Here is a 25636-nt window from a genome sequence, read left to right as displayed (position 1 = left end):
CGTGATGAACAAATCAAATTGAACACGCTGGGTATTGTGAATAAGATTCCACATCTTGGAAGAAACAACACATGAAAAGGAGCTTTGAAGCTACATGTCAGGTTAAAAAACATAAGACACGAGGCACAGACATAAACATAATGATCTTCAAGACATATGGATCGTGAATGTAAATGAAGGAAGGCACATAAGAAGCGAAGCATGATCAACGAACAAGATGTACAAGGCTGATAACAACATCACTCCAAAAGGTATGGAGTAGTCATCAGATAATAAACATACTATTGAGACGTCACACAGCTTTCCAATTGATCCCAACGGAGGGCAATCCCATACATCCTAATTGCTTTCCAAGCTTAACGTCAAACACAAAATTATGAGCATAGAGGCTGTAGAGGGACCTTTGTATTCATGGTATCCAGGAAGGAAAAGACTTACAATATTAGAACCCGTACACCTTCCCATACTGGCAGATCACAAGATCTTGAAAGGTCTTGATGAGTTCGGACTTCCGTGCATCGAGGGGCAATTCATAGCCCGGAATGAAATATAGGATAATGTCCCGAAGGACTCGTCGTGTGGTTAAATGAGCGCGGAGGTTACAAGTCGGCGAAATGTATTGAAGGAACTCAGGTGGTAACTTGAAGACTTTGTCCCAAAAGATCGGATCCTCCTGGTGGGAGGGGAGCGAGAAGCAACTGTAACGCTTTAAGTTTCGAGCTCGAAGGAGTCTGGGATCTCGCACTTCACGCGGAACAATGCCCCCAAGCTGGCGTCTTTGACGTGCTCGTACAGGCTGGTGGACTTGGCGTCCTCGGAGTGCCTGAACAGGCTGATGATGGTCCGGCTGAGGGACTGGGCGTCTCCGAAGTTCTCGAGCAGGTTGAGGGGCACGTACAGGCTGAAGGACTTGTCGCCTTCGAAGTACCCGAACAGGGCCAGGGAGAGGCGGCTGGGGGACTTGGCGTCTTCTAAGTATTCGAGCTGGCTGGACCATTGGACGTCTTCGAAGGATCCGAGCAGGGTGATTTCCAACAATTTGGTGGTTTGTTCCAGTGAATACAAGGTCTCCAACGACATCGCCATTGATAGTGAGGCTCATAGTAGCAATGATATAAAGGCGTGGTCTGAATTAACAGGCAGCGGTGAAAAATTTATAACAAATGAGACCAAAAAAGAGACACAGTACGGTCAGCCGATGCACAGAGAGGAGACACTAAGATTAAAGGTCAAATGGATACGATCTTACACTGCAGCTACGCTGGGATTTGAGGATATGAACAAGGAGATATACGGCCTGGATCAACAGGGAATAATGAGAAATCTATAACAGGTAAAAAAGAGATGAAATGCGGTCAGCCAATGCAACGCGAAGAGGAGAGATGAAGATTGAAGGTCAATTGGATATGATCTTACAGTGGTGTAGCTTCCTAGGGATTTAAGTATATGAACAAGAAAAAATTGGGCCTGGATCAACAGGGAATAATGAAAAATCTATAACAAAGAGCACCAAAAAGCGGTAGAATTCGGCCAGCCGATGTACTGTAAAGGTTGAGACGAAACAATTTAGAAGGTGGATGGACATATCTCACACTGAAGGGCTGATATATGAGGTTTTTCGTGAAAATTGGCCCAAACGTATGACACGCGTATAGCATGAGTTGGGCACCCGAGAAGTGTGTAACACGGGCGCCTTTCTTTTTTTGCTTGATTACGATTGAAAACTCTCCAAAACTCCTGAACATCAAGCCTATGTACAATTCAAGCGATTTCTCGTGATAATCAATGATGATGACGTACAAAGGGGCCATCTTCTGAGATGCTGCTTTTGTCGACGCGTGCAATGGTGTTTGACTTGCCGCGGGGCACGAGCCGATTCAGGTGAAAATCTTCCATATGCCCAAACCATAGATTGAAGCGGGCCATTGAAACAGCTTGAGATATTTGACAATGGAAAATCCCTTCAGACTCAGCGAACTAGGATAGTAGATCGAGTGCGGAGTTAAAATAGTATACCCACTTTGATATATACGCTGAGATTGAACACACCGTATAATTAAGTTCCTTTTGTGTTGGGGTTTTTGGTGGCCACATTCGTAGAAAACTCGTAGAAGGGATGCAACAATGGATCAGTGGGGAACATTCATAGAATGCAAGATGAAGCCTTCAAGGGTTAGTTTTTTTCGGATGAAGCACTGCGCGTAAAGGCTTGTTAGGCTGATGAAATGAATGGAGAGTGTTTTGTTTGTGTTCTTGTGATTTCTATTATATCGTTCTGGGGTGCGTGAACTTACATCTTACGCCGGATGAGCAGCGTAAAAGGTTTTGTTGAAGGGAAATTAGCAAAACGAAGCCTAACGAGGCACGTCTCGATGTTCTGACCTGCCCTGACCCCTGAACTGGGCAAACAAACAAGCTCTCGGTCTTCTATCCGTACAGGCCGCCGCCCATCCATATGACCGGGGCATAGCGTTATTAAGACGTTAAGTGCAGCCGTAAAATTCAACACTTCACACCCAGAGTGAAGGGGTTTGAAGGTCGAAGATTGCCATGTATCTCTAAAAACCGGAGAGCTTTTGGTTAGATTTCTTTCTCTATAAAACTGATATCTTTTTACGTTGGAACACCTACAAAGATGTCCCAACTTGAAAATTTCAATTTGATTTTTACGGTTTTGACCATACAAAACTTTTGTGTTGCAGCGTCAGTTTACGTTAAATTTGAAAACTACAAGTCGAGACCTGATACCCCCCATGCACGCATGGCCAGTCCTGAGAAGTACCTAGCTCCACCGCACCATACGCTCCGGATCTCAAAACTTCATTCACAAAACACCAATCAGAAGCGTTGTGTATCCGCTTATCCTTATGTCAGTATCAGTAACTCAGAGTTGAGTAATCGTACCCAACAATGAAAGGGACTAACTGATCAATGTTCATTCGGTCAGTACGCTCATCCCGGGGCAAGTACCAAAGACAGACAGCATAGTCAGGCGCAGTGGTTCTTGTGCTCGAAGGACGGGTATTTAAGTTCTACTCAAATGGTATCAATCGATAGTATCAATCAATTTCCTCTTCCCCAAACCCAAGTTTCCACATAAACCTACCTAACATATCATGGCCAGCTTTTCCATCTACCGTGGCCTCTTGCGTCATCTGCTACCCATATACTCTGCTTGGATAGTCTTTGAAGCGTATGACCCTTTCATCCGCCTTTGTCGAAACATAACGTTCTGGGTTCACCTCGCACAAAATGTGGTCTATGCTTCCTGGTATGATCATCTATCTCAAGCGCCATATCATTACCAATCCAAGATCTGCTCTTTCGCCAAAGAAGATATCTTTCAACCTCTCGGCTTCCAGCCTAAACACGGATTTTGTGAGCGACTATCGTTTGGTACGAATTGGCTGATGGGGGCAATATTAGGGTCAGTCATACTACGCTATGTATGGCAACTTCCCATGTGGTCCACGATCCGAAGAGAAGGCGGAGAGTTTTGGCGTGCCCTGGTCAACGAAGGTCTGTCTCTTCTGCTAGCCAGCCTGACTCGTAGAGTATGAGAGTGCATGCAAATCTGACATAGAATTCTTATATGTGCAACATTATGTACAGAATAAGCTCCCTTCAACATATGCTACAACAAGTCGTAACTCACTTGATTACGAATGAAGAAGGCACCAATATCAGTGGTATCTCGAAAGTCGCAAGTTAGCAACCAAACATATCCTCACATTCACAATTCTTCAACTTCTAGAATTTTACGTTTTCATGTCACACCTGAAGTCATGTATTATAAATTGTAAAGCGATGAAAATTCATTGAGTCTCCATCATCTGTTTTGAATTTGAATTTTAGCTTTTATTTTGTACGGATTATCTTGGAAAGTCAATGTTTCTGACAACTTGAGACCACAAGATAAAGAGATAGCTATGAGAGAAAAAACTCCCCAGAAGTAATGGCACCAAGAACAAAAACAGTCGAGGGAGCAGAGGAAATGGGGAACATCGAAACTGAGAGACACAGGGTGGGTTGGCGGCACTGTTTGTACGTTTAGATACGCCTCACGTAAAGAATAGTCAAGAAATGCATTCTTTGAGCGGGCAGGGCCTTTTCAAGCCCTCCGAACTACAAACATATCAGTGTTGGTATAACCTTTTCCTGTGAGATGACCATAAGGTGTCAAAAAACCAAAGCTTCAGTGCTTCTTCCTTCAGACAACGATTCTTTTAGCTTTGAGTATAACAAAAGTTTTACTTGTACAACCTAATTATATAAAAATCACTTCGTGATGTGAACGTAATCAATCCATTCAGTTTTCGAGACTACTAGTACTTAATTTCTTTTGAAAAAGACTACTACTACACACCAGACAAAGAAAATAGAAAACATAATCTTGATAACTCAGCCAAACAATTGAAAGATGAAAACAAAAAAAAAAACTAGAGACAAAACAAAAAATAAATTAAACACGCAAAGAACCAGAGTAAAACCACAACAATAGAAGAAATTAAACTTAAACTCCTTTGCTTTGTTTTTAAAAAATATACTAGCGCTAAACGGAACAAAACACAAATTGAAAGAACAAACCCGGGAGCAGGGGTGGGTGGGCGTGAAAAAGACGATAAAACCGGACAAATGGAATTGGACGATTGTGAACACAATGGGACTTGGATGCGAAAAAGTGGTAAGTAAACAGCCTACATATGACTTTCTTTTAAGACTTTGCCTAGTCGTTCTGTTTTTTGATATATTTGTATATCTTTGAATTTATCTTCGCGCCCTATGATATCATACCTGTACTAAACAGACAGTAAACATCAAGAAATAAAAGGAAAGATGGACAACGTTGAAGCAGAAGCAAACTTAACTCAAGAAATCAAGAAATCAAGAAACAGAAAGTTCTTCAAAACTCATCACCTCACATGCTCATCCTGTTCATACCATTGAAGACTCATTCTGACGCGGTGGATATCATCAGTGAATTGGACGATTCAGTCAATGGTTCACGGCTTAATCATACATTTTGACTTGAAAAATATGGAAGATAGACAAGAAACAGCAAACTGAACCAAGTCCTTCATCCTCGCAACTTATGTAGGTTTGAAGAAGCAAGCACTTGACGCAATTTTTTCCAACACAGGATTGTAAGAGCAAGTGAGAAACACGGGATTACTCGGAGATCCCTGATGATGACTTGTTATCTATTAACCCTGTGAAAGTTTGGACTTAGTTAAGTTTTATTTCACCGGACAAAACGTAGGTGTTTTTTGCCCGGAAGATTTGCAGCTGGGATGATATGAAGTTCTGTATCAAAGGGGGAGAAACACTCACTGACTGGGCCCAAATCGCGTCACTCAACTGTATCACCATCTATTCACGAACACGAATCACAATGAGCAACAAGAATGGAAAAACGGGATCATCTAAAGCAGCCATCGCCCAGTCGGGTGAGACCAGTTTGAACACGAAGCCAGGCTTCCAAGATGGAAAGAGCCTTCCTATGTGCCTTGACCCCCCACGAAACTGTGAGTTCTTTACGACAGGGCTCTGAGAGAAAATTTTCATCCAATGACCCACATGCTTACCTCTCTGTTTCGCCTTTCAGCTCGTACAATTCTGGTAGGGAGAGCTCCATCCATGCATGCTTCAGGTTCTGTACCTAGTGGTGAGACAATTCATGTCTAAATTCTCAAGAAGCGGCTTGTATTGACTTGGACCTGTCAACGTATTCCTAATAGCCGATGCCAACCTGACCAGGAACTGTCACCGATGTCTAAGCCGTCACAATTACAACGGGGCATCCTCACAATCTTGTCTATGTGAGCTGAAGAGAGCAGAGTTTGGCGGTGAGTCAAATATCTTATCATGTTTTTATTACAAATCTTGAATGTTTCAAACTCTTTTTGCATTTGCTAGCCAACTCAAGAGTTTCGGCCTTGGTCTCTGGCGCTTTAGTGCCTGGTGGTACTGGCTCTATCGGTCATTTGGACTTGCGAAAGATTCCCCGACGCTGGAATTTCACCCATATGCGACCTTTCAAACTGGCACTCACGAATTCCGGCGGCCTGGGAAGGTGCATGTGTTGTTTGCCGCAACCGTTTTGAAGATTGGTTCCAGATGATTGCACCGGGTCACTTCTGCGTATCCTTGTTTCAAACTCTTTTGATAGCTTTATATGCGGTAACCTACTTCATTTGAGTTATGGGTTTCGCGTTCTCATCGAAACACTTTGTTATACTAGGCACCATTTGTTCTTAGAAATATACTTTTCATTTGAGGAAATTCTAGCGCAAAACAATTCTTGAGAATCCGGATTCTGAATAATTTCATGTTATAAAGATTTCTTAAATGCAAGTCAGGCCATTACACTTAACTTGTAGTCTTAGCGGTGACAACATATCTTATGTATGGATATACCCAAGAAAAACGTAAATACAGTGGCATTTGAGTCGACTCATCAATATTGAAATGTGAACCTAGGGAACACCACCTCAGAGATTGCAATCCACTTTAGCAAGAATTTAATAGAATATGACGCCCCTGAGACCTATATAATTTCCTTTGACCAGACAACTAGATCATATCAATATAAATACCTATTTGTTCAAATTCCCACGGAGTGGTAAGCTGATGGTAAGCGAATATAGTTATACCAATAAGCAAAATAAGTAGTGGAATCATAAAAAAACTAGAGTTAACTGAAGCAGATATCAGCTAGCTTTCCACCCATCAATCCAAAGCTTCTGGAATAGCTTACCAGGGTGTTGGTTTTCTTTTGTGCAGCTTTTGAGAAGAGAAGACTGAGTGGTTTGACAAGTTGTATTCACATGGTCCAAAGGTACTGGGTTCTCTAGGTATAACATTCAAGTTTTTCAGAGTGGGATATAACACAAGCTTGTGGATCCACTGAAAAAGTGTCTACTTACCATTAGACATTACTGATTCATGCAATGCTTCAAGAAACGGAATTGAGTCTTGATGTTTTACAGCATTGAGATCACGAAAATTCTTGTTGTTTTTAGAGCACCTCAGCTGTGGTATATCATCTTGAATAAGAATCAAAACAAATGATGTGTTGGCTTTTGGAAACAGTCATTGAAAATATATGAGAATTACTGACCGACGATGTGTTCCGACTGGAATGCCACCTCTACATCTTGGATTTTTTGAAGGATATCTTGAATGAGAAAAGCACCGGAGGAGCTGGGTTTATTCATGATAGCGGCGACGAGTCTTGCCCAGGAAACTATATATTTAAGGTGAATTTGTGGTAGAGGCTTCTCAGAATCAAGATGACAGCCAATGTGCCACCGCGCATTTATCTACTCCCGCGTAACCGTTGATGTAAATTAGCAAGGAGTACACCAGCGAGGAGTACTATTACTGCTCATCATTCGGCTCAATATTTCTCTTGAGCTGAGAAAGACAAAGACGAAGCTGAATCGAAGAGTTGGTAAAGGCGCTTAGTTAATAGTGAGCAGGGTGCTTGATCTTTTAGCTTAACACGCGGACGCGGACGCGCAAATGGGGCTTTGTTAAGCTAAGTGCTTCTTTGTCCGCGTGAGTGTTGGTGGTTAAAACTTAGGTGCCCCCCCTGATTAGCTTAACAAAGCCCCTGAACTACCTAAGCTGAAGCATCCAGTATGCAGAGTCGGCCTAGATTCAAATTCCCTTCGGCGTCTTCCTTTGATGCTGCATAAGGGTGATGTTGAGTTCAGAACAAAGGGCTTTCTGCGCAGCTCAAGGTACACGCATCTAGATTTATTCCACCGTTAAAGCCATCCCCAGATCCCAGATCAATCAACTTCCTCCGTAAGATCTTACATTTTTCAATTCCACAATATAATTCATTACGATTTCGATCTCTGTTATATTTGCCCGCGATATCCTTCAGATCTAAGTGCACTCTTCTACGTTCAAATTCTAAATTCGGCATGGCAAGCTCAAATGATGTGATGAAGCTTAATTCTCTACTAAACGATCTCAAGGTGAGCAAGTCGATTGGCTTGAAATTGATGCGCTTGAGTCAATCTGACAAACATGCTTTGTAGGTTATGGTTGGCAATATTCAAGACGTCCACGAGAGTACAGAGGCTATACGACAAAGTATTGTTGACTTAGAAGTAAGCAATTTGTATCTCGTTTGGCGGCTTCCTTGATGATATCCATAAATAACTTCACATTGATTGATCACTAGGCCAAATTTGAAATGTCATATATGCAACACAAAGCTCATCTTGAATCATTGGTCTGTCCTCATGAAAGCAATACCCTATCACCTTCTTCTTCCCGTTGTTTACGGAGCGATGTTGTATTTTTCAGCCTGACAGAACGGAAGTCACAGTCAGTATCACTTTAACAACCTGCGTCTTCAACCGGCCTGAGCCATTGTTGATTTGAAATTTCCGATGTCACTGGTACAGAGTCTTCGTAACTTGTTCAGCTCGCACGAGGAGAAGTTTTCCGAGTTATTAAGAAGTCCCATTGCGTTACGGGAACAGATTCACAATACTGGTATAGTTGCGTGTATTCGTGAAATCCATCACGCCATGTCGCATGCTCATGATATCACGACGTTTGTTTTGAATGAGCAGGAGAAAAAACTGGAAGATCGGCTCAACTCACTCACAGATCTTGAAAGCCAGCTGGCCAGCATGAAAGGAAGCGTTGCTCAGCTGTGTGATGATGTTGAAGGGGCGAGCTCCCAGATTCGTGACCAGGCCTCGGTACGTTTTCAACTCTCATTCTTTGAGAAAATATGAGCTGCTGATGCGGTAACTACACTCAATGTGTGCTGTAAAAACCAGTCCGTAAATGTGTTGGATGCTAGGCTTGATGCAATTGACTTCAAGTTGGATGCGCAAAAATCTGTAAGACTTTCAACTGCAACTGTAAACCTTTATGGCCCATCTGATGAAAACGCATGCATCTTATTAGGCTGAGCTAGCAACACAAGGCGAGTTGCAACGCTTGGATTCCTGCAACCGACAGTTGAAAGACGACCAGGTACGACTACACAACAGCTTCAAATTGGTTGAGTCCAAGGTCTCGAATGACCTCCACCACTATGAAGAACAAAAGGAGTCTACGCACACAGAGCTGCAACGCTTGGATTCCTGCGACCAGCAGTTAAAAAATGACCAGGCGCGACTGAACAACGAGCTCATATTGATGCAACAGAAGGTGGAAAATGCCCACCTCAACTGCTCTGGAGAACTCAAAAAGTTGGAAGATGTTTTGCATACACAAATTGAGTCTAACAGAACCGTACGTTTTTTTGCCTCTATCCATGATGCTAAGTTCTAGATAGTGCTAGCTTACTTAGTTATCGTTGTTCAATTTTTGCTCAATATCAGGCCACAATTTCGACCGAAAGAACATGCCTCCAAAAAATCGATGTTAGTCACCAACAACTCCTGATACAGGAAACCCAGAGTTGACCAGTTTCTTTGGGTTCAACAGGAATGTGCTAGAGCAAATGAAGATCTTGCGAAATCTTACGATACGCATCAAACAACGATAAGAGACATCGAGGCGAGGGTGCAACTCAATCAAGCCAACTTTTGCAAAAAGCTTCAGTTTTCAGAAGAGCAAGTTGAATCTTTGGAGAACGGAAGACTATCCCTGACAGAGAGTATAACCAGCCTTGAACGTCGCGTCAACAGCATCCACGAACTCCCAAGCTCAAGTAGCTCTCATTCAGAACTTACCATAACCGAGTCCTCTGATAAACACGATTCGGACATGCGGGTATATCTCTGTTTCCTTTCATGAAGATGGATTTTCAGAATTGCTGACTATCCTATCCAAACAGAGCTTAATCTTGGCACAGTCAAACCTATTACAGACGCTGGAGGTAGATCTCAATAATAGCACCTCTTGATTCTTTGCGAACTCGAACTGAAATTCTTCCTTTCATTTCTACAGGCAATCACGAAAACCCAGAAAGACTTTGAAAGTAGGGTTCAACTTAGCCAAGAGCGCTTAGATCGATCATATCAACAGATGATTTGCCAGCAAGACTCATTTGAAAGCAGAATGCTGAGTCTGGAGAAGAGAGAATACGACTGTGTAGGTGAAGAATTAAATATCAGAGACTTCTCTACCAAGTGAACTGAGGCTTCATGTATCAACACCATTCAGAATCTGCCGAGAAGATTGGAAGCTTCAGCATCCACATCAGCCATCTCAATCTTAGTCGGTCACCTTTCTCAGTGGCTTACCATCATTTTATATGGATTACTGACACTTTCCTCTCATTTTCAGCCTCCGACTAGCCCAAAATCAATTGGATTAACTCTCAATTCGTCTGATCCGACCTTGACGGAGGAGATCAATGAGTCTTCAAGTTCCATAAGCTCAAACAACACAAGCTGCTCACCAACCAGGTTCATCACAGTAAGTCAAATTTCTCGTTGGCTTTCCCCGCTTGTAAATGGATGATTATCTGACATGTTTGATTGATCAGCCTCCTGATATTTCAAGTCCCATGGCAATGGCTCCTGATGCGACACCTGAAAACTTGATGGAAATTGACAATCAATCTGACTCGAGTTCACGGACGCAACTGCCATTGTTCAGAGCCGAATCACGCCAAGGGGTGAGTTGAAAATTCATATACAGTCAGGATCGTGTGTTCACCAACTCAAATCGTACTTCATGCTTAGTCTCAAGCTTCTATGACTGGTAGCAATTCAGGTTGGGTACACCAGACAGCAAATATGGAAAGGGGACGTCCGATACCGAATCGGCAAAATACAAATGTATTTTCTGAACCGAGGGTATGTTCCCTGCTCCCCTCAGAAGGATATCAGGAATGCACATTATACTGCGGATGTAGATGCTTTACTGAAAGAAATATCTTCACCTAGATGGCCAACGCCCGTCCTCCATCGACTCCCAATAATCGGTCTACACCTATCGACGTTGCTTGCACCCCGACTCAACAAAGGCGTCAAGTCAATCCGACCGCCAAACCGAAGTTATGGCTCCGACCTTCCAAAACTTCACAAAATGACCCTACAACGAGTTTAAGGAAACAAAGGGACACAATGACCCCAGAGAACAAGGATGATGATCAAAATACAGTAAGCTCATCAGTTTGAATCAGGCCGTACTTGAATAAGCTAACATTGTACCTGGCTTGAAAAGTCTAGAGCTATTCAGCAGCATTTTCGATACCTTGCGGGAGTTGGCCGGCTAAAACACTCCTTCCCCAGATCCCCAACTTTTGAAGATCTGGAAGCGTTACCGGACCTTCCTGATGGCACCGCACCCCTGGGTCTATCAGCAGCATTCCTCCTCAGAGCTGATCAGCTCTCGCAAGAATGGGTTGAGGATGACACAATGGGCGAGGGCTTTCGAAATCGTTGTGAACAAAGACTCAGACAATATGGCATTCCCTACGTTGGTTTGAGCTCTGCAAGACATAACCCAAAAGCTGACGAATGGAATCGACGGACGTTGGAGTTTTGCTTAGACACATTCAACTGTGCAGTGGATGGTCTAGAGTACGACGACTTATACCGAGTAGATCGCGAAGAGCTTGATGTAGATAGAATCAGAGAGCTAGTGGCGACTCATCTGAAATATTGTATCAACAACAAACGAATATTTTTGAAAGATAATACTAACTTACAAAAACATATGAAGGAAGACCGCCGGGCAAAGCGAGCCATGAACGTATGTAATGTTTTCTTGTGTGCATGCCCATCACCACAACACTGAGGCCGTGAACGTACTTTCAGCTTGCAGATAGACGTCATGAAGCTTGTCTAAATTACGAAGATTTGAATGTTTACCAGGATCTGTTCCTAGATCGTCGGTACTGTTCGTCTGACGAATCTGATGATGAGGTCATGGAACAGGATCGGGTGCGGGATATTCCATTATGGCGGAGCCGGCTAGGAACTGCCCTGGTGGAGTACATCGATGGTACGTATCTTCAATTAAGACAAGAAGAAGTTCCCAAGCGCCCTGGAAGAAAACCAGCAAAGCGTAAGACATCACAAACCGCGCCAGTTGTAGGCTCCTCAAAATGGCCAGTAGGTCTTCCAAGTGATTGCTATGATTCCAGATGGCTTGCTAGCCTCAATGCAAAAGAGCGTAAGGCCCTCAAAATGAAGCCAGCAGCGTTGCAGGGTGTTTCGGCACTACTAGATTGAAGATTAAAAGAGTTTCAACAATGTTATCATAGTGTTTATATTTATTATTATTATTTTTCCTTCTCCTGCCCAGAAATTTTTTCTGGTCATTTCTATTTTACCATTATGTTCTTGTTCACTCAATATTGGTTTCTCTTGATGCTCCCCTTGTTTTGATTGTCTATGATTTGAAAATATGTTCAATTGTTTTCTACATTCTACTATTGCATGTTTGCATAACACCTTCAGTTCCACTTAGGTTGTGGCGAAGGCGTGCAATTGCGTATTACACCAAGATGCAGGAGTTTTGCTAAACCAACATGTTATTAAATCTCAAAAGAGATGGGTAATCAAATAGAAAAAACTTACCGTTAAATCATCAGCTTTATTGCTATATTGCGTTGAATATTCTAGTTTGTTGAACCAGTTTCATGCACCAATCCTTGTCATTGACAAGTCCGTCAAATAAAGAAATCTGTCGACCTACTAGCTTCCTCCATCAACAGGGGCCAAGATTACGGGGCAAAAAGTTGGAGACATCGACAAAAGTTGTACCACTTATTCTTAAATCATATAAGCCATGCATAGTATTCTATAGATTGAACACAAAGGGATGTCATATATCATGCCTGAACATCACACCAAATTCACAATGCAAGGTGTGTGGCAAACCATTGCTGCACTCCGATTCATTCTCACGTTATTAATTATCGATTGCAGGTGACGAAGGTGACAAGCAGAGTGCAGGAAACAGGAATGAAGGGATCAGAAGTGTAGCAACCGAGTAACCGAAAAGAATCAATGCCAAGTCATGTAGGAAGGACCCGATCCTTGTCCTTTGATCCAGTCGTGACCAGAGGCTTCAAGATCTCTCATTCCCCAAACTTCAGAACATATTGATTTCAAAGATTTCTGCTGAGGTCGGAAATATATAGGGCTCTGTTAGTGAAATTTGAATCTAAGGGGTAGGAAAATAACTTAAATTGTGAGTAAATAGCAAGACGTCACCTTTGAGCGTTCTCAATGACTTGATCAACCAGGCGAGTGACGCTCAATCAAGATAAATGGTAGGTTCGTCCAAAATCACCTAGCACACGAGGTTGCTCCATCCAGGAGTAGCTGACACAATCTTCACTTTTTGACCTCCAGGCTGACGACGCATTGTCTGAATGCATGTCAAAGTTAGCCAGAGCAAGAGACATTTTCTTGATCAACTCGTCGCTTAGGAGCCAATTGATTCCGGATGAGGAGAAGCCTTCGAAAGAATTCGTACTGATCTGCCATGTCCTTGATAATTCGTTTTTATCCTTTGACTGCCACTACTCCACCTTTTTTCATGTTCTTACAGTCAAGTGTTGGTAGACAACTTGCAGTTCTTTGATGTCTTCTCGGGAAGCATGCTGGGCGACGGATCCAATGAGCAAGTTAAGATGCGTCCATACATCGCCACCATTGTTTGGTCTAAGTCAACGAATGACACCACTCGCTCGGAGCTGTCAGGCATGAGCCTTACCTTCTCAACCCAATAATCATCCCACCACCTGTCCTCTGCATCAACCTCTCCTGTAACCGCATTGACTCCGTGGGATTACTTCGGATGGGAGAAGGCGACAGAAAGTTGTGGGATTGAGTCGCACCAAGGAATGTGATGTTGAATCGCAGTTAGATCAAGCGAGTTGACGATTCCCTCGGATGGTTTTCCAGCGATTCAATCGATTAATTCGCATGGAGGGTTGAGTCACATACAGGCGCAGCGAAGCTGAATCGCGCGAGGATCACGTCGCGTTGTGCTGATGCGATCTTGTATCGGTTGAGGATGAGCTCACGCTGAGTTGACGCGATGTGAAATCGCATTTGAGTCAAATCACAAACAAGTATGCGATATCACAGGTTGCATCGCGTGAAATCTGTGCGATGTCACATCGCACAGGCTTTTCATCGCCTGGCACATGTGCGATGTCACATCGCATCTCACCCTGCGACGTGAACGCGCATACCACGATGCGACCCAATTTTGTTGGAGGTGAGAGTCTACTGTAAATAGGTAGATTGGAGTTGGATGTGGTAGTTTGTTTTGAAAGAACCAATAAACTAGATTATTTAAAATGATTCAAGATCACTAAAACCAGATGAATGATTTAAAATGATGAAATTGAATGAAAAATTGGTAAAGAAATTATACATATGCATTATTTCAATAAATGAAAGAGACATCCTTCTATGATACACTTGCCAAACTTATCTGGGGTGAGGATATGAATGTTCCCTTGTTAATTGATTTTTTCAGAGGTTTCATTTTGGGTGAAGATTGTGGCATTTTGATGCATACTTCATTGCTAAACAAAACCTACTATTCAAATGAGCTTGGTGTTGAATAAAAATGTGGGGAGAAGCAGCTTACAACTTTTGGTGCTCAGTGTTGAGACTCCAGATCCAAGTAAGACACTTTTTAACTGTTTCATGTCAATTGACCACTATTGTTCTTCATGGGTCCATCTTTTTGCTGGGTAGAGTCCTTTGGTTGAAGGAGAAACAATGTGACTTCTGGACACTACATTACACTGTAACAAGTGTATGATGAGCAGGGTCAGTCTATGAATGGGTCCAGTTGTCTTCAAAAATCTTTCCAAAAGGGCAAGCCTGGATTTATCCGTGATGGAGGTGTTGTACCATACACAGAGTCCATTTTACTATGGCACATCAATGTGCACGCACAGAGGGGTTTGGGAAAAAATGAAAAAATATTCAGTCTATCTGTAAGACTTTGGTGAAATGCCAGCACCTCTTCAGTCTCCAAAAGAGAGATCAGACTTCCTATGTTTAATGGTGTCACCACCTGAGGGACTCAAGAAAGGACTGTCTGTGCATAACAATTACGCTTATCTGAAGCTGGGATCCACTCTCTACAAGATGGCTTTTGTGTGAGACTTGAGTGTATTGACATGACACTTGAGTTTGCACACTGTGAGATTTCTTGGTGGGTTTTCCAATAAGTCATAGCTTGATTTTGAATCAGTTCAAATAACAACTTGAAAATTGTGGGTGCTTTGAAATTTATGGGAGGTTCCTTGATATTGATAAGGATCTGCTTGATATACAGTTTGACCAGACTTAAATGTGGTAGAAATATAATTCTTCACAATGAAAAATAACTCACTAGATTTTGAAACTTACACCACTCCAGCTTTGATATGTTCTTAATAACCTTTTGCACTTGTGTGTTCACCATTGGATCACTGTCTCCAGGCAGATTGTGGTCTGGAACCTTAATTTGGTCCTTCAGTGGTATCTTGTGATGTTTTGTGTAAGTAATCAGTCTAGGTGGAAAACACACTTGAAACAAATGTGCCACAACGTGATCATTAAGTGACACCATGTCTGTATTCATGTGACACCCCAACATGCACACACAAAAGAATTTTGATAGAAACTTGCAAGAGCCTCAAAAGAGGTCTTAAGGCTTGGCCTTTATTAAGTGGGTTGTTGAAACATGGGCAATTGAGTTCCAACAGAGGTTGTGTGCATAAAGGTGATCCACAAGTTCAATTGAGCTTGAGAAAAGTTCTTCCAGATTTCTTTGGAAACTCTCCATGGTTGCACGTCAATTTCCTACAGGGATACAGACATGGTGTGAGTCAAGGATTGGGTTTCTGGAAGTTGTGAACTTAGTCGCACATGCCTGTATGGGACTACCTAACAGGGATTCTTTGATTTAATCCTGATGAAACCCTGCAAAGATCATGCAAGCAAGTTGAGATGTGTATTATAAGTTGTTTTACTTAATCCCACACTGTTTTTCCCTTTCCAGTTATCATTTTCAATTTCTAGTTGATGTTGTATATTTCTGGTGGTGGAGGTAGCTACCAATTTTTCAAGATTTTTTTTCAATTTTAGCAAACTGTGAGCAAAAAAACACACTGTTGCTACCTCATATGATACAATTTTTGGTTGCTACAACACAGAGAATATGTGATCAATATCAATATCAAAAGCTTACAACATTGATAATTACCTGAAAGTTTTGATCAGCATTGAGCTGTTCAGTTGTACTGAGTCCAGATGAATCACCAATAGTTCTTATCATGTTGGAAACTGAATATAAGTCGAAAAAACCATCATCAAGACAAAACCTGGCCTCATTCACCTCTGATCCCGTGCGGTCATGGGTATTCTGTGGTTCATTGTCTAAGACCCCACAACAATTGGGATCTCTGTCCAGATTGTGGTCACTTGAAGGAGGAAACATTTGGCAACAATGAGGTGGGAGACTTTGAAATTAGGGATCTTGGAATACATTTGAGGAAATACTTCTACCAAATTGTGGTCATTTAAAGGATCATTATGGGAACACTCTATACCACAGGTAAATTTATAGTCTATTCATCAAATTGTAGTTACACTAATCTAGTTATGTATCACAGAATGGTCCGCTCACCAATGTGTAACCCAGATCCATTAGCCCAACCCGTGGGAAACTAAAGCACAGGGGAAAATTGTCCAACATGTCCCCGTAACTATGTACAGTGATGACACCTCTGGTTTTATTTCAAAGAGATTTAATAAACACATGTGCTATTACTTTACTTATTCTGGTATGCATTCAAAATTGGCCACCTTGGAGTACAATATACATTGACTTGCTGCTTCCACAACTGCACATGCTTTGGAAATGGGTGACAATATAATAGATCAGCTGAAGTGAGTACTTGTGCAATACATATCCCTCTGTTTAATCTTCAAAAGTGCCTTTGTGTTTGTGATTCTTGGACGGCTTCTTGTCACAAGAGGGATCATTTGTGTATGATGCTGGCATCAAAAAGGATGTATTGATGGTAGCAGCTCTATGGGACTCACCAATGCATGCAGAGGTAACAAATACCAACAACCCTGGAACCAGCTTGCACCCTTTCAAAAGGAAAAAAAGTACCATTTTTTCCTCAGAGTTGATTCCTGCAAGAGAGCAGATGAACTCCTCTTCCTGCTTCAAGGCCTTGGAATCCACTCCAAGATGACATATTCAAAAAGGGTGCAAGCTGGTTCCTGAATTATTGGTATTTGTTATCTCTGTGTGCATTGGGGAGTCCCCCAAGTGTGCCAGCATCATACACAAATGATCTGTCCTGTGACAAGAAGCTGTCCGAAGATAACAAACACAAGCACACTTCTAGAGATTAACCAGGAGAATAAGTTTTGCAGAAGCACTCACTACAGCTGATCTATTATATTGTCATCCCAATCCAAAGCATGTGCAGTTGTTGACTCAGCAAGCCAATGTATACTTTACTCCAAGTTGGCCAATTTTGAAGGCAGACCGGAATAGGTAAAGTAATAACACTTGTGTTTATCAAATCTCTTCAAATTTGAACCAGAGGTGTCATCACTATACATAGTTAAGGTGACATGTCTGACAATTTCCCCTGTGCTTTAGTTCTCCGCGGGTTGGACAAAGGAATTTGAGCTACTTTGAGTTACACATTGGTGATCTGACCATTTGATGATACATAAGACTTCATTTGGGTTTTGATTTCATCATTGCCTGATCCCCGCAAAGTTTGCAGCCATAGTGAGTAACATTGACGCCAGCATTTGATTAAAAGAGTAAGAGATTGCGGTCATCAGCTCATCTCCCAGGTGTTGCAGAAGTAAGTACAGAACTCACATGATTTAGGATCCTCCTCCGTGTCTTTTGTCATGCTTATGAAGAAATCAGACCAGAAAAGTAGATGATGAAATTGATTGATCTGCACCGAAAGTTTATTTGAATATAGAAGTATTGCGCTCATAGCATGCAATTGTGACCAAAACTCTTGAGTACTTTGTGATGACCAGCAGGAGTTACAGTTAAAAATTCAATACATGGAACTATGATTGTTAAAGCGTGTAATTGGGACTTCCATTGACTGTTAGAGTGTGGTTTTTATAGCTTTATAAAGTGTTGTAATAATCAGCGCGATTGTCACCAAACCAAAGTGGCCACTCGGCCTTTTTATATTCCTTTCCAAGACTGTGGAAGGAATATCTGATATATACGTGCCACACGGCAACCTGTTGCGCGACCGACCGCGGTGACCGTATGCACACATTGTTTGTTCATATAAGTGACATATGGTTACCGTTTGCAAACAGCGTCGAAATAACCGTTTCCACCCCTTGTCAGTCACTGATCTCCTCCGGTGTCTGACATCCGGAGCGTTGCTGAATCGTGGTGGAGATGGAGGTGGACCCGGTTTCCGAGACTGAAATGGTGTTTCGGTGACCAAACACGTTCCTTGTCGGTTCTGGGCACGAAGTTCTGAAAACGTTCCAGGAACCACGCGGGCCGAGGATGCATTCTTTTTGGTTGTGAGTTGAAGAAAACATGGGATCCACCAAGGAAATTCACGCGATTTTGGGTGCGCCTATTTCTCTTTAAGGGTAAGGAAGGGTAAGGGGTTGGTCAGTTATGTACTTGGCAGAAAGTGATTTACCAGCATCACTCTTCTCATTTCACTCTGAACCTCCTTCGATCAACTTGTCAATTTATATCCCTCAACATAATCCAACATGATAACAACGTTGCTTTTCATTTCGGTTTACTTGAGTCTGATCGAGCAAGCTTTCTCTCAACCGCAACCGAATAGACTCACCAGTCCTTATCCATCTGGTCAACTGCCTTTTCAATCTAATGGTATCAGCACAAGTACCACTCCCGCAAAAAGTCTTATCCCTGTCGCTTTAGGAGTCATGAGTAAATGTCCAGATGCTCAAAGTGAGTCCAAAGGGCATTCAACCGAAATATCAATATTACTTTACGACTCATTTAGACGGTACTGATTTATGAAAATCTCAGTTTGTGAGGATATATTTGATCGAGTGTTAACAGAAGTGTCAAAGAAAGTAGATCTCACAATGGTTTACATGGGCAAGTAAGCAACCTTACTAAAGTCTTCTTGGTTTTTTTGAATCTGATCAGTTTTCAACTTTTGTTTTCTTTCAACGTTCAATTGATAGTTTTGATGAATCGGAACAATATGGTGTTCGATGTCGACACGGTCCAATGGAATGTCGTGCCAATATTCAACAACTATGTTACCGCGCTCATCATCCAATCCTGCAACACTGGTTAATTTCGAATATTCTCCTCATCTCAATGCTTCAAAACTTTACTCACTCTTCCTTAATTCTATTAGGTGGTCTTTCATTCAATGTCAAAATTACGCTGGACTAGCTCGAGTGGGTGATGAAGATCTTGCAAGATCATGCGCAAAATTAAATGGTCATGATTGGGATGAAATTCAAGGTTGCGTAGAAGGAGATGAAGGTCTTGACTTATTACATGCAAGTGTTAGAGAAGCATTACTCTTACCTGTTCTGAAGAGTTGCTCGATTTATATCAGTTGAGATACCATTCATTTCTTTCTCACTGGTCCGTACAAATACTAATTGATACCTTTCTTTAGATCGTCGAATGATCTGTATGCATGATTCAAGTTGGAAGCAATGTCCTTCAGGTCATACTCCTGCTGACTTCATCAAGCTCATTGAAAGCGAGTACAAAAAAATCAACTCATGATCATTGTCTCTAGTGATGATCAGCTTAACGAGATATTCTCAATCATTTATAACAATCTACATATATTCACAATCGCGTTATCATATCCTTATCTGAAGTATGGGTCTATCAAATTGTATTCGATATCTTTGTAATTTTAACGCACAAATTAATCCAATTCAAGGCCGAGCAATGACCATGAGAGATATCAGCTATATCAGCTATCCCAAAAAGCGAAGCATCCGAGTGATGCAATCACCCAATATGATTGGCCGTTTGTGAATATGTAAGATATACCACGCAAAAACCTTCTCACATTAGATTGATTTGAGGGCATTCTTGGCTTGGGCTGGGATTCAAACGCCCCAACTCGAAACTCACACTTATCTCAGTAGCACCACCTCAACTCACTGTGACTGAAAAACAAAAGCTTTGGTTTAAAAAGGATGAAACTTGAACAACACCAACAGACCTGATATCATTACTAAATCCAAATCAATATGTATCTACCTAATCGTGATCATTTTTATTCCCACATTTTTTATCACATTGATGATTATAGATGGAATATCAACAATGTATATAAATCATACTACTACTAAAATAATCTCAAATATATATATATATATAATTATATAGACAAAAAAAGAGATATAGGTTGATGACAGGTATGTATTACTGAACCTTGAGTCATTATGAACATAAAATGAAAATATAAAGAAAAAGAAAAACAAACTCATCTTCTTTGCCTGATTCATGTACTCATTTTGCTTCACAGAAGAAACCAATTCATTAAATATTTAATAATCTTGAGGTGTGATGTGCACTATCTTATCTACCCATCCAAATAGGAGCACTATATTGATTTTCGAGCTCTTGATTATTTTGATCACTTTGAAAATTATTATTATTACCACGATTTTGTTGATCAGAAACTGATCTATTCCCATTAGAACCTATTCTACCACCACCTCTTCCTGCCCAACCCGAATCTCTAACAGGTGCAACAAACTCATGAGGACCTGATCGTTTTCCTGGGATACTCCCTCCTAAACTTCTTCGGTGACCAGGTTCTGATGGTTCTCGTGATGGTGATCGTCCATTAGGTTGATTCATACCAGGATCCCAAGCGGTTTCTTGCATCTGCGCTATTCGCTGAAGTCGAGCCCGTTCTAGATCTTGCACTTTTGATGCTCTATTATCAGGTCTTGATCCGTGAAAAGGGTCCAAAGTCGGATCACTCATTCTAGGACCTCTCGGATTCCAATCTCTAGGGTCCCGACCACTCTCCTTTCGATGAGTGGACCATGTGGGACTCATTTGCGGTATCGGAGGTAGGCCAGCAGGCCGATTCATAGGAGCATGAGGATAAGGATTGGGGCCGAGCGCACCGGTACTAGATGGCAGACTCATTGGATGCTGAGGCATACCCGGATAGCCTGTAGATGGGTATGGGTATTGTGGCCCCGTCATCATATTATTGCTCTGCGCCAAAGTAGGTATAGGTTGTGGAACCCCATCGGGAGGCTTAGAAAAAACCTGCGGATTCGAAAGTAAAGCTTTCAATGTGTTTACGTCTACATTTAACAGATCTCCCAAGTTGCCTGACGACGGTACCGAGGACAGAGGTGCCGCTGAAGGGCTTTGAACAGATGTAGCAGACGTAGGGGGTCTGTATGGAACAAAACCCGGTGGTGGTCCTGTTGCCTTTGATGGGGATTGAGTTGGTGCGACTGGCGGAGTTGTCTGAGGGAAGAGTTTGAAAGGGATTTGTTGATTAGTCGAAAGTGCAGAGCTTAAGGATTGCAGTAGAGGTATTGAGGCTAGGTTCGGAGGAAGAGCAGCAAAGTTTCCTTGCGGCGGAGGGTATGGAAGAGCGGTATTGAGATGTGAAAGTTGAGCAGACTGGAGTTGTGGATCGGAGGCAGTAGGTGGGAATGGCAAAGCAGCAGATGGACCCTGTGTGACAAATGGCAACTGTGATACTTGAGCTTGCGATGTTGCAGTTTGAGATTCGCTGATTTGTGTAGTCGGTGGTCTCCAGCCGGTGGGAATGGTACCCTTTTGTAATACCAAGATAGCCAAGATCATATCTCTGGATCTTGGAGTACTCTCCTCGATATTTTGATCATCTAAAAGTTCCACGAATTCAGGCAAAGGTTCTTTCTTCAGTAAGGGAACTAAATAAATATCTCTAACAACGTGTTTTGCTCGATCATGAACAGCCACAACAGCATGTCGACCCTTCTTGGTAAAAAAATCAATCAGATTTTGCTGGTGTTGCATAACTCGCTCGGGAGGTGGTAGATCGGGAGGACCATCGAGATTAGGAGTTAGATTCAGTACGATCAACTCTCGAGAGGCAGCAAAGTGACTTTGAACCAGATAATTGGTCGAATCTTTCACAGGCAGACGACCCACTACAGTAAGAGTATCTGTGGGAAATAAGCGCTCCCATGTACTTGGATTGGTACAAAGGGGTCGTCCACCCACTTGTGTAGCACAAGCAGCAAAGCCACCTGCATCTGCGGTCATCACATTTCCTTTCCATACGGGAGGCGGTTTATCTATTGTCGGAGCTATAGGAACAGACGAGGCGTGCACAGGTTCAGAAATTTCGACGACAAAGGTAGGTGGGGGATTGATGGGACTATGGGGAGGAGTTGTTGACGGGTCGCCATGTAAGATCGCATCGAAGTCAGCGTCTCCTCCATGTTCTATCGCAAACGGATCATAATCATCTGGTAGCTGTCCTTCTTTACTTTCATCAGGTCTTTTGTTTTCGGGAGCGTATTCCGGGGTGGCTGCGAGATCCATGTTGTCCTCCTCCGATGGATCTTTGTCGTCAGTTTGACCGTCTTCTGCACTTTTTGTTGCAGCCTCTGGATCTGAACTTTGAGCTTTTTCGATATTCGAGGGCGGTACTGATGCCATGGCAGCCAACATACGTTCTAGATCAAAGGAACTATTACCACTGAAAGAATTAGTCCTTTCCGGAGCATTGGGATTCGAAGTAGGATTGACAAAGGCGAGCAGCGACGCTGGAAGGTCCGGTTGATCTACGCTATCGCGCTGGTATCGAGGACCGGCGAGACTATTTGTTGAAGCAGACAGAGAGTGCGGTGCAGATTGACTAGCATCAAGTTGAGAAGTTATTCGGGAAGGAGATGCCGAAACATCGTGCTGCGCAACCACACTTGTTTGGTGGTGATTAGGTAGGACAAAGCTCCCTGAGTAAGAACCACTGAGTTCGGCTTGCTGAGATTCCATGGGGTCAAAAGTCTCGATGGCCTGTTCTCCTTTGTGTGTCATCTTTGCTTTAGGAGCCGAGATCACATTCCTTACGCTATCATGCAAAGCTCGTTGTCGAATCTGATCAGATATTGCCTTTTGTTCGGGGGTTTGTAAGTCCTGATTGGACATATGAACGATAGAGCGAGGTGAGATCTCTGTGGTCCTCAGGCTACTGAGGAACACAGGATTGTGCTTCAGGTTAAAGAAGAGTGATCTAAATTTGGACATGTACTGTTTGCGGGGTGCTTTGACATTTTTGGCGTCAACTTCACCAAAGCTATCAAACAACTCGGACTCCACCGATTCAGCAAAACGTGTGGCCTCTGCCTCAATTTCCTTCGTCTGGTTTTCAGCATTTTCTTCTTGCTCTTTAAGCTTAGCGGAGAAAGCAGTTTCAAAAAGCTTGGAAAATTGTTCGATACAAGCTGTCCTCGTCTTATCTAAGCCGGTAACAGGCGGCGATGCACTCTTCGGTGTGTGAGGTACAGTGCTAGAGGGTGTGATAGATTTCAGTCGTAGATTGCTAGGGCGACGCTGTTCAGAGCCTGAGGGAGTCTTTTAGAGCAAGGAAGGTACAGAAAAGCGTAAGTGAAAGAGGAAGAAGAATTGATTGAGAGAATTTGCATCCAGTCTCATCTGGATCACCAGAAGGAAAGAAGAAGCTACACTCGAACTTACTTTGCGTTTCTTACGATTGGGTCGTTTTGTTTCTTCCCCCGTAAAATCCTCATCTTCATCGGTATCATCTTCTTCACTAGTTAACCCCTCTGCTCTCCGATGCTTCTTCCGTGAAATCTTGGAAGACACGGGTGCCGGAGTAGTCAATAGAGGGTCCTGAGAGACCTTCTGGGGCGAAGCTGTCTCAACAGAAATACCGGCAAGCAGCGGATCGAGCATAAGTGGATCAAAGTGCGATTCTTGGAGCTTAGGACTCGGAATGAAGGTAGTGGGACCAGATAGATCAGGTGTTACATTGACTTCGTGTTGACGTTCATCGTTGTTGATGATCTCTTCGCCATCTGGAGTCTCGTTCATGCTGCTGGTTGGTTCGGCTGATGTTTCCAGTTCTTCGGTCTCGAGACCTTGCTCATCAATTTCTGTCGAGGAACATACAATTGTTAGTCATTGATCTCCGATACACTATGCTGGTTCGGAGATGGCAATATGATTGGGGATTGTAAGCAGGCTATCGAGCCAGGTGAGAAAGGTGAGCTGGTGTGCCTTATGTGTGTAGTGAAACGATCCATATATCCCCTCCTCATGAGATACTTGGAAACAGTCACGCTTTCACATAATCAGAAGCCCTCAGATAAGACGGGCAAACTGATACACCAGTGGTGCTAAGCAGGAAAAGGCAAAACCTCTTGACTCCTCTCCACAAACGTAGCCTTCAGGTGGCTGCAAATCCTCGGCAGTAAGTAACCTATATTTCAAAGCCAACACAGGGTATACGCTGAGGCCATGATTTGCGCCAAGCACATCTCGGTTCATAGGAATGAGATGGGGTGAAAAGAAAACAAAGAACAAAGACCGGTCTTTTGTAGCCGAAAACGGGTAGGTGTTTCGAATACAAAGGTAGCCTATTGTCTGTGATCAAGTACCATTGGAGCTTATCGGGTTTAGAGGCAACCCATCGAAATAGCAAAGAATTGGACGATAGGGAAATGGAGATGAAAGAGTAACACGAGACATATGCGCAATGAGGCAAGCTTCAAAAGGATATGAAAGAATGATTTAGATGGGCGATTATATCGCAGAGAAGCTTACTTTGTGTTTTACCAGACCCGCTGGCTTCGCAAACATCGCAATAAAAGGCTTTGATGACTGATGCTTCAGAAGGATCAAGTTGAATGCAGGCAAAGTGAAACCTAGAATGCGAGAAAAAAGACACCGCCGATGGATGGTAAGCACTTTACAAGTAACGAAAAGATCAAGACAACAACGCCGTACCAATTTTCACATTCCTCGCATTGAATCATAGGTGTGTGATCGTCATGTCCGAGACAGATACAATATAATGCGTCGTCGTCGTCCTCCTCTTCTGGGTGGGTAGGAAACTGCTGAGACTCGATCTCTTCAATTTGTACATCTCCATCTGCGTCTACGACAGCTCTCCCTTTCTTGCCACCCGCTTTGACTTTAGCGGTGACCAGGATTTTACGTTTTTTAGGTTTTGTTATTGATTTAGGTTTAACAGCCGATCGACCAGTTTTGTGTGACTTTGCAGGACCGGGAGGAGATTTTGGGGGTTGAATCGCTTCTGCAATTTCTTTAGCTTTCTGTGAAGGTTTTCGTATTCGAGTACTACGTTGCATAACTGAATCTTGAGAAGTGGAATTTGAATTTTGAACAACCATTTGTCATGCCAATCCTATGAAATTTCAAAATTCGATGTTTTTTATTTTTAACCGAAGTGTTTTCTTAATAACCGAAAGAACCAATGTATGGAAAAAAGTGCGACTGACTCCGTATCCCGAATGGATTATCGAGTTTTTCTTCAATAACTTTGCGAATGCTTTGATGAGAGTTTGAAACAGCTTAGAATTTGAAGGTTAATAAATCGGAGATCGTCCAAATATTTGTTGGGTACTTCCCCGAGGCTTGAGCTGTCTTGAGCGACAGTCAAGAGTAGATTCGGAAGTGAGTGACTGCCAGGGCCGGGATGGTG

The 25636-nt window shown here is 42.6% G+C and overlaps 5 protein-coding genes across 5 annotated transcripts; 4 read left to right on the top strand and 1 right to left on the bottom strand.

The window, feature by feature from the left end:
* Positions 1 to 217: 217 nt before the first annotated feature.
* On the top strand, positions 218 to 1330 carry MELLADRAFT_104460 (uncharacterized protein; the record flags this gene model as incomplete). The annotated part of the gene is made up of 3 exons (XM_007407528.1): positions 218 to 258; positions 663 to 966; positions 1013 to 1330. 3 exons carry the CDS (start codon positions 218 to 220, stop codon positions 1328 to 1330), a joined length of 663 nt encoding a protein of 220 aa, XP_007407590.1.
* Positions 1331 to 5392: 4062 nt separating this feature from the next.
* Positions 5393 to 6104, top strand: MELLADRAFT_104459 (uncharacterized protein; the record flags this gene model as incomplete). Its single annotated transcript, XM_007407529.1, has 4 exons — positions 5393 to 5525; positions 5606 to 5665; positions 5739 to 5846; positions 5917 to 6104. 4 exons carry the CDS (start codon positions 5393 to 5395, stop codon positions 6102 to 6104), a joined length of 489 nt encoding a protein of 162 aa, XP_007407591.1.
* Positions 6105 to 10038: 3934 nt separating this feature from the next.
* On the top strand, positions 10039 to 12164 carry MELLADRAFT_96421 (uncharacterized protein; the record flags this gene model as incomplete). Its single annotated transcript, XM_007407530.1, has 8 exons — positions 10039 to 10071; positions 10144 to 10197; positions 10267 to 10398; positions 10469 to 10600; positions 10668 to 10781; positions 10872 to 11087; positions 11152 to 11682; positions 11748 to 12164. The coding sequence occupies 8 exons, from the start codon at positions 10039 to 10041 to the stop codon at positions 12162 to 12164; spliced, it is 1629 nt and encodes a 542-aa protein (XP_007407592.1).
* A 6183-nt stretch (positions 12165 to 18347) lies between these two features.
* Positions 18348 to 19850, top strand: MELLADRAFT_77212 (uncharacterized protein; the record flags this gene model as incomplete). The annotated part of the gene is made up of 5 exons (XM_007407531.1): positions 18348 to 18891; positions 18973 to 19048; positions 19134 to 19244; positions 19313 to 19518; positions 19583 to 19850. 5 exons carry the CDS (start codon positions 18687 to 18689, stop codon positions 19693 to 19695), a joined length of 711 nt encoding a protein of 236 aa, XP_007407593.1.
* Positions 19851 to 20505: 655 nt separating this feature from the next.
* Positions 20506 to 25283, bottom strand: MELLADRAFT_96419 (uncharacterized protein; the record flags this gene model as incomplete). The annotated part of the gene is made up of 5 exons (XM_007407446.1): positions 20506 to 23523; positions 23647 to 24054; positions 24301 to 24548; positions 24736 to 24878; positions 24919 to 25283. The coding sequence occupies 5 exons, from the start codon at positions 25281 to 25283 to the stop codon at positions 20506 to 20508; spliced, it is 4182 nt and encodes a 1393-aa protein (XP_007407508.1).
* Between the last annotated feature and the right edge of the window lie 353 nt (positions 25284 to 25636).

The sequence above is a fragment of the Melampsora larici-populina genome (genome assembly GCF_000204055.1).
Source record: "Melampsora larici-populina 98AG31 unplaced genomic scaffold MELLAscaffold_9, whole genome shotgun sequence".
In the NCBI taxonomy this organism is placed as follows: Eukaryota; Fungi; Basidiomycota; class Pucciniomycetes; order Pucciniales; family Melampsoraceae; genus Melampsora; species Melampsora laricis-populina.
This window is presented reverse-complemented; position numbering and strand designations above follow the sequence as displayed.